The sequence below is a fragment of the Bubalus bubalis genome, chromosome 3 (genome assembly GCF_019923935.1).
Source record: "Bubalus bubalis isolate 160015118507 breed Murrah chromosome 3, NDDB_SH_1, whole genome shotgun sequence".
NCBI classification, from domain to species: Eukaryota; Metazoa; Chordata; class Mammalia; order Artiodactyla; family Bovidae; genus Bubalus; species Bubalus bubalis.
Window position 1 is genome coordinate 163,892,366 of NC_059159.1, and position 9,310 is coordinate 163,901,675.

At 48.4% G+C, this 9,310-nt stretch overlaps 1 protein-coding gene across 7 annotated transcripts in view; it reads left to right on the top strand.

Moving 5' to 3' along the window:
- SNX30 (sorting nexin family member 30) overlaps positions 1 to 9,310 on the top strand; it is a 109,251-nt gene that overhangs the window by 92,704 nt on the left and 7,237 nt on the right. For all 7 annotated transcript variants that reach the window (XM_044940464.2, XM_044940459.2, XM_044940461.2 and 4 more), the window contains one exon: positions 6,571 to 6,723. In XM_044940464.2, the coding sequence (XP_044796399.1) occupies positions 6,571 to 6,723 (153 nt within the window). The remainder of the gene's footprint in view (positions 1 to 6,570; positions 6,724 to 9,310) is intronic.

Below are 9,310 nucleotides of genomic sequence, written 5' to 3' on the forward strand. Positions count from 1 at the left end.
ATGCAATAACAGATGCTCTGCTGGTGGGTCCTCTGTTGTCCAGACTGGCTCCCCATTGCCTCTAGCAGGAATGCTGAATGAGAGCTTCATTTTCGAGGTTTGTTGCCACTTTTTTTTTTTTTTAATTATTAAAATTCTTTTTCTGAGTGCACTGTTGGGGGCATTGTTTCCTTGTGTCCCAAAGTATCCCCTGCGTCCCCACGCCTCCCAGATGTCCTAGCAACAGAGAGACAGCTGCTGTGGGAAATGAGCTTAAGGTTTGGCTGTGTTCTGTTTAATGTCTTATGTTTGAGCTTCACTTTCCAGAGCTGCTGTTGGTGAGAAAAGAGCCAGGCTTTCAGGAAGCGGGTCAGGGCTGATATTCCCCCAGGACTCAACAGTTTCTGCTGTTGGTAACTGTCATGGGAGCAAGACTGCTCACAGATCCATCCCAGGGCTGCAGGCAAGGAAAGGACTCCCACCCGAAGATGGGGGTTTCTCACAGGGAGGCTGGGGTCTGGGCTGGAAAACAGAAGATCTGAGGGAGTCTGGGGGCTGACTTCCTTTTGAGGTGAAGTCTTGAAAGATTGCTCTGAAGAGTGAGGCAAAGTTGATTTTATGTGAAGCCACGGAGAGGTGTTGAAAACTGACCACTTCTCTGTAACCCAGGAGAAGGGGTTGGCCTCTTGGGTCTCAGTGTCCCTCACTGGGATTTCACAGGGGTGTGGATGGATGCCTTTGGACAGAGGACTGAGCCCTGTGACTCCGGCTGTTGGCCGGGTGGATGGGAGCCCGGTGGTTGCGGCTTCTTGGCGTGTGCTGTGCTGGGGTCAGGCAGCGGTGAGGCCTCTGGAATGGAGGAAAATGTTTGTATCATAGAATTTAAAGATTGCTTTGGTTTTAGGTGAAGGAAAGTCCACAGACCCTGAGGTGGTTTATTCTCAGGCAAGTGGAGCTTTGGTTGTGCAGACTCTGCTTCCTTATTTTAATTTTGATTTTAATTTGGAGAAATGAAAGGCTCTGAGCAAGGAGGGAGCTGGCTGCTTTTTGCTGCCTCTGTCAGGACCACGGACTTAGGGAAATCTGAGAACTTGCCCTTCCTTAGAAGCTATCAAAGCTATTAGTGGAAACAGAGAGGGCCCGAGGAATTGCATTTAAAACTGGATGGAAAGCATGCACACTCTAATGTGGACTCCTGTGAGGGCAAACCCCGGGGGACCAGGCACATTGTATTCTGCGTTTGACTCGCTTCAAATGCGTATATAGTCACATGTTGATTCAAAAAATTAAAAAAGAAGGGATGCCAAGAGAAAATGTTTTATGAAAGGTTAAAAGAGAAAAAGAGGGGCTGTTTCAGGCCCTGACCCACTGAAGCCTGGTACTGGATCCTTCCAGAGGCTGTTGGAAGTGGGTAACACCATCATGGGGGCAGGCCTGTGGTGCAGACGTGGATGGAGCAGAAGGCAAGATGTGCCGCTTCTCAGGGTGAGCGCGGGTGAGGAGGGGAAGGGGCGCTGGAGGCCACTTGGACAAGCCTCTCAAAGGCGGTGGACCTTTACAAATTCTTAGAACCACCAGAATGGTGAACATTCTGGAATGAGGGGGATGTGCCAGTGGGTAGCGAGAACTCCAGTTCTGAAATAGCAGATAGACACAGGGGGACTTCTGAATATGGAGCTTCCGTAGGCCTGAGAGTTCTGCAGGAGTATCTGTTGTTTCCAGATAACCTCTGGTGAGTGAGGAGAGGCACGCCTGATGACTCCCAGTTCTCTCCACAGGAGCCATGACCTCAGCCTGGTTTAGGAAGCCAGAGTAATCCACCACAGCAGGGCAGGGCTCTGTCACCTCCGTTGTTTAATTCCTACAACAGCCTTCTATCAATGCGGTTCCCACCTTACAGATGAGCAGCCAGGGCTCAGGGGACTTATGTGACCCACCCACAAAAGCTTACACATGGTGGAGCCGGAATTGGACCCCCGATATGTCTGGTTCCCAAGTTGGAGCCCTTTATCCCCACTGCGAGGGCTCCCAGCAACCTTTGCTTCACTGAGGGGGAGGCTTCCTGCTTTTGGAAGATGTGTAGCTGATCCTGGAGGGACTGGGGGGGAGAACCTGGGCCTGCCTGGCTCTTCATTCTGTGTCTGCCCGTCTATTAAGCCATCGTGCATGTGAGCCCAGGGCTCCTCTCTCCTCAGTGTCCGCTCTCCACACATCTTGAGCGCTCACTTTTCCCTCCTCACCAGCTATTCTCTGAAGTTTGCTTCTTTTTATCTATTTTTTTAAAAAGCATTCTTACTGAATATTTGCCAGATTCAGTAGCCTCTTCTCAAACTTTACCCTGCCTCAGTGTTTTCTCAACTTCTCTTCCATCTCGCAGGTCACATAGAAAATGAAAATATTTGTATGGAACGTTGGGATTGAAGACCAGATTGCTTGAAACTGGAGGTGGCCAGCTCTGACTTCATGGGGGCTGGGGGGACCAGTATTGCTGTCGTTCACGCGGCGCCAGTTAGGAAGCTCTGCCCGTTTTTCAGTTAGCAGCATGTGACTGAGAAGACAGCTGTCTTGAATTGACTCTGTCCTTGGTCCTGGCACCTGTCCCCCAGTAGCCATGAGTCCCCCCTCTCCCCCAGTACTGGGGTCATGTCTGCCTTATGTAATCTTTGAAGACTTTATTCATCTCCTGTCATCATGGGAACAGATAATATTATGTCTCCAGCCTACCTCTGAGAAGGAAACTTAGAGATTTATATGTAGGGCCGAGCAATGCCTGTTTCATGGAAAGAGCTCAGTGATACATTTCTCAGTGCATGCTGAGTGAACTCACATTCCTGCCCTGCTCTCTAACACAGATATATGCTTTATCTCATCCTGTGTTACCCTCCCCCCTTCACTCCATAACTCATATCCTGTAATGGAACTTCTCATGAGAGTTAGGGGAACCAAAAAGAAGAACGCAGCCTTGTCCTCTCTTCAGAAATTTTGGTCTCATGAGGTCTTTTTTTTTTCTTTTTAACTTTTTTTTTTTTTTAAACTTTACATAACTGTATTATTTTTGCCAAATATCAAAATGAATCCACCACAGGTATACATGTGTTCCCCATCCTGAACCCTCCTCCCTCCTCCCTCCCCATTCCATCCCTCTGGGTCGTCCCAGTGCACCAGTAAAATATCATGTATGAAACGAGTTGCCAGTCATGAGGTCTTATCTGGGGCTTCCCAGGTGGTCAGTGGTGAAGAACCCACCTGCCAATGTAGGAGCCAGGGGAGATGCAGGTTTGATCCCTGGGTTGGGATGATTCCCTAGGGAAGGAAATAGCAACCCTCTCCAGTATTCTTGCCAGGATAATCCCATAAACAGAGGAGCCTGGCAGAATACAATCCACGGAGTCATAAAAGAGTTATACATGACTTAGCAACTAAATAACAGCAAAGTCTTATCTGGAGACTTTTTTGTCCTCCTTGGTGGGTTGTGAACAGCAGCCCCCAACCGTTAGCACTGGATATTTCCATCTCCAACCCCTCCAGACAATACCTCTAAGAGTACCTCAGTCAAAAAATCAAAACACTGAGATAAGAAGGAATGCTGGTTGTTGCTCATGGGTAAATTGAGACATCATCCAGAAACAAACAAAAATGAGAGGAAAGCAAGCCCCAGTGGCCCTCCTCTCCATAAAGTTGGGCAATTCGGTAGCTGGTTACTTCAGAGTACAGCTCACCTCTTAACACAAGATTGCTGTTATTCTCTTCTTTTTAACTCCCACTCCCCACCCCCCTCCCCGCCCCCACCTCCTCCATCCTTGTGCTTCTATGGCCCTGCTGTCTGACTTGTTTCCTGCTTCTGTGTCCAGGTTTCTTAATAACTTTTGCCAACTCCTTTAGTAACCCTGTGCGTGTAGGCCCTTCCATGAGTTCTACTCTTTGTTCTCTGCCAGCTGGGGTTCTCTCTCTCTTTCTCTGTCTTTGGGGGTCTGTGGCCTGTGAGCCGTTCCTGAGGTGGGTCCAGGGGTTGTCTCACCTCTTGACACTTGTCTGTCCCTCTGGAGTCACTTCCACCACCTTTTTTTTTTTTTTTTTTTTTAATACTTGTATGGCTGGGTCTTAGTTGTAGCAGTGGGATCTCTGCCAGGTCATGTGGGATGCTTTCTTGCAGTACACGGGCTCTCTAGTTGTGGGGTGCAGGCTTAGTTGCTCCTCGGCATGTAGGATCTTAGTTCCTGGACCAGGGGTTGAACCCATGTCCTGCATTGCAAGGTGAATTCCCCACAGTAACGCTGGGAGGTCCCTCCATCTTCTGTGAGGGGTCGCCTCAGTGGTATTCCTCCCATCTCCCGCATCCACGCTGTCCTCAGTCTCCAGCTTCTCCTCACAGTGTGCATGTCACAGGCTCCAAGTGAAGTGAAAGCACCATCTCTCTCCATGTCCAGCTGTGTTTGTTTTCTTCCCACCTAGACTCTGGGGGACTTGAGACAATATCTGCCTGCTGAGACCTAAGCACTTTGATGTCCCCTCTGTGCCCCGTGTGGAATATGTTGGGAAAATGATAAGCTAAAAACATTTCCCACATTGAGGCTCAGGCAGCCATACAATCAAGAGTTTCCATCCCCAGACCAGACCCAGGAATCTTTCCTAGGCAAGCACTCCCTGGAATCAGAGAGCCTACCCGCCTCTTCTCACTGTGTCTAGGAAGTCTTCCTTTCAGACCCTGGCTTTCTTCCTTGCTGCAGCAGTTTTGTTAAGCAACAGGATGTTGTTTCTGGACACTTTTCCCCAGATTCTATAATTAGCAGTGGTCACAAGAGGAATAAGGGAAGTGGACTGTGCCGGGTGGGGAGGCCAGGCCTGGTTTGCTGGGTGGAGGCTGGTTCCTAGGATGTTTGCCAGGGATGCTCTGCAGACTTTGCAGATGCAAAGTCAAGGCAGTATTGTTTTTACTTCAATTTCCCCCAAGGTGGCCAACAGTAACAGGTTAATCAGGAGGGAAAGGCAAAAGTGACTTCAGTTCCGGCATCAGAAGATAAAAATCGAGTCCTTTTTAAAATTTCCTCCAGGAATATAAGTGCTTTAGAGGACACTCACCCTGGCCCTTAAAAGTTCCTCGCTTGTTTTACTTTGTTTTGCTGAGTAACTTGCAGGACCTTAGTTCCCCAATCAGGAATTGAACCTGAGCCCACAGCAGTGAAAGGGCTGACCATCAGTGTCCTAATCACTGGACCATCAGGGAACCCCCCAGAGTTCTTTTCTTTTCAGTTGCCTAGGATATCTTTCTGTATCTTCTTCTCTCACTCATCCTCGTCTCTCCCAGCATAGTTTCCATGCTAGGCAACTCTTGAATCCCCTCGCCTGGGTGGCTCCCCTTCCCCTGCTCTTGTGTACTGCAGCCATGGCCAGGTAGTCTGGCTGGCAGATGGCCAAGTGCCCTCAGCACTTTGGAAACCCTGAAGGAGTCAGCTTCCCCAGGCTTGGCCTTGTTTCTGGGCTCCTTGCCCATAATGTCTGGGTATAAAACTTCCCTGGTTGGTAGAGATTGACCTTGATGGTTACATTCAGGATCAGAGGCCCCAGCACACAAAATGTACAAGGCCCCACTTGTTTTGTGAAAGCATTTGGTAGGTGACTGGGTGACCCACCTTTGGGCAGGTTCCTTCCTTGCCCCCAACCCCCTGGCCACCATCAAAGTCCAGTGGAGCCTCTTGAGTTAGGAGAGAAGCCAGCTTTATGTTTTGGGTACTAGGGTTACCATTTCCTATTACCTTCTTATAATATTGGGTGTTTTCTTTCCAACTATATTGGAACTATACTATCCAACTATCTACACCCAACAATATTGGGAGTAGAGTGGGTGAAACTCAGCAAAGCAAAGTGAAAGTTGTGAAATTCAGGCAACCTAGTTCTATTTTGAGAAAGTCTTCTAAACTTCCTTAAGGAAAACTAGAACCAGCCTGCTGTATATTTCTTCTTTGAATTTCATGGTTTATGGCATGCATAAACAACTTGCCTTCCATTTCCCCAGAATTACCCAGTTTTGACTCTTTATTTTTGATTATCTGCTATCTGAGAGTGCATGGATAAGTCTCCAGCTGATTTGTAAAGTGGGCCAATTGTCTTCTTATTGCAGCGAATTCTCTGGTTAATGAGAAACGTCACGGGTAATGGGACAATTCATGTGATGTGGAAACACCGATTTTCTGCTTTCAGTATGGGGCATGGGAGAATAGCAGGGCAGTACCAAACACTGCTGTACACTTGCAAAACCTACATACACTTTCACTTACAGATGGGTAACTCCTAAAAGGAACCAAAAACAGATGACTCTAAATCACAGTGTTTCTTCTTCCTGTTTGTAAACAGGCAGGTGTTTCCCCCATGAGTCACTGTTTAGCTTGGATGGGTTTGAATATTTAGGTCAGGGATGGCACTTTTCAGAATTCCTTCTTTCACTTGGAAACCCAAGGCTATGCCTGCACCTCCAGAGGAGGGAATGTGTTCGTGGCATTATAAGACAGTAATCTGGCCTCTCACAAACATGAGCCTGGGGCATGAGGTCCTTGTTATACATACAGAGCTCTCATGTACGCATCCCCCTCCCAGGTCCCAGCAGATGTGGAGAAGTGTCAGGATCGGATGGAGTGTTTCAATGCTGATCTGAAAGCCGACATGGAGAGGTGGCAGAACAACAAGAGACAGGACTTTCGGCAGCTGCTCATGGGAATGGCCGACAAGAACATCCAGTATTACGAGAAGGTAATGAGCTGATGATGAGACGACAGCCCTCCCCTTAATAGCCAGAGCCTCTGGTCAGGGCCTGCCAGAAGTCCAGAAGGATCCTGCCAGACCCATCTCCTTCCCTTAATTTACGTGTTTAGCCTTAGTGAACCCGTGTGTCCTCGCCCCACTCTGCTACATGTGGTGCTGGGTTTGGAACCGGGGCCCCCCTCCACAGGGGTTCCACTTGCACACCCTGCTGATGAAACTGGTTTTACCCTCCAAGCCCTCTAGTTCTTCTAGCAGCTGCTTCCCAGTCAGGCCTGTAGCACATGGATGCACCCAGTTGATGGAGGCTTTGGGGCCCTGTCAGGCTGTTCTGTGGTTCTGCACCTAAGGGTTCTTCACATTTATTCTACTATGGATCCCTTTGGTCATCTGGTGAAGCCTAGAGACTCCTTATTAGAATACTATCTGTTTTTTAAAATAGACTTTAAAATACTGTTTTTAAATACCTAATACAAAAGGATATAGGATTACAAAGGAAAACTATTAACAAAAACAGTTAAAACTATTTTAACAATAGTTAACTATTGTTTTTTTTATTGTTTTTTTATTGTTAAAACAATAAAAACTATTAACTAAAAACAGTTTTTTTTTCATGAGTCCCTTGATCTGTGGACTTCAGGTTAAGCCCCCCAACACACACACACACGCACACACACAGGCTCGACTGTCATCAAGCTGCAGCTGAATATCCTCAGTCAAGGTTTGCCCCTAGCACATCCAACTCTAGAGCATGGTTGCTAATGAATCCTAATATTTCTTAAAAGCTTAATGAAGATGAAGAATGGCCCAATCATAATTCAACAAATAACCTGTAGACTTGAAATCAAGCTGGACAAGCATTAACTCAGCTACTCCCACCACAATTCTAGAAACACGTCCTCGGCCCAAACTGGAGGAATCCATCTCCTTCAAAAACACTGATGCTCTGGCCGCTGCTCAGAGGCAGCGTGTCTGCATCTTAGTTTGGAGGAGGGTTAAGGGAAAGAGTCGTGAAATGGCCCTTGCCTGCCAGGTCGAGGATGGACTGCTTCGGGGAAGCGGGAGGGGCCATCCTCCTTTTCTCAGTATCTTTCTTCCGAACGCTCGCTGTGTGTCTGAGTTGACGTTGGGCTGGATGCTTTGCATATGTTAGCTTGCTAAATTTAAACTTAACCTTCACCATAACACTGTGAAGTGGGTTTTAGAGGCTCTCAATTTAAAGCTGAAGACATGGAAGCTCAGCAAGGTTTTAAAACTCTGCCCAAGGTCACACAACTTGTGAATGACTGAACTAGGGTCAGAGTTGGCTCCACTGGGTCCACAGGTCTGAGGAGTTCCACACACTGTCAGTGAGGGGGACAGTCCTGCCTGCCCACAGGTGGAAATATCATTCCAGGTTCAGCCAAGGCTTCATTCGTCTGCTGACTGGGCTGTTAGGCAGGGTGCCTCTCTCTGTAAAATGGGAGTGATCCTTCTCCACTGAATGATGGTGAAGAAACTCTGAAATGATGCCGGAGCACCTGGAATGTGCCTGGCATGTGGTTGATATGCAGTGAATGGGGCTTCCATTCCTCCCTCCCTCCCACCCTCATTGTCCCCCACTTTCCCACTGCACCAGGGCTGACTCAGCTGATGTCCCCTCCTCTTCTTGGTGATTAATTCCAGTGTTCCCAGGGCCCAGATCTCAAACCCAGGGCCTTTATCTGTGTCCTCCCACTATACCACAAACAGGGCCCCTGCCCTGGGGCCTCGTCTTGGCAGATGCTTTTTGTGTACTATCTGTGTACCTCGTCCCTTGCACACATCGATACACAGAGCAGCAGGACTCCTGCCATTCAGTTCAGTTCAGTTCAGTCACTCAGTCCTGTCTGACTCTTTGTGACCCCATGAATCGCAGCACGCCAGGCCTCCCTGTCCATCACCAACTCCTGGAGTTCACTCAAACTCACGTCCATCGAGTCGGTGATGCCATCCAGCCATCTCATCCTCTGTCGTCCCCTTCTCCTCCTGCCCCCAATCCCTCCCAGCATCACAGTCTTTTCCAATGAGTCAACTCTTTGCATGAGGTGGCCAAAGTATTGGAGTTTCAGCTTTAGCATCAGTCCTTCCAATAAGGACCCTTTGTCTAGTGGTAAGTGCAAGCGAAAGTCACGTCCTACTCTGCAACCCTATGGACCATACAGTCCATGGAATTCTCTAGGCAAGAATACTGGAGTGGGTAGCCTTTCCCTTCTCCAGGGGATCTTCCCAACCCAGGAATCAAACCCAGGTCTCCTGCATTGCAGGTGGATTCTTTACCAGCTGAGCCACAAGGGAAGCCCAAGAATACTCAAGTGGGTAGCCTGTCCCTTCTCCAGCAGATCTTCCCGACCCAGGAATTGAACTGGGGTGTCCTGCATTGTAGGCAGATTCTCTACCAATTGAGCTATCAGGGAACCCCCTGTCTAGTGGAGGAGACACATTAATCCAAGAATCCCACCTCTGCAGAGAGATGCAGGCCCTCCAGGAAAAGAACAAAGCTGGGAGAAAAGCTGAGGGAGGCATCATTCAGATCAGGATGGAAGGGGCAAGCAGAGCG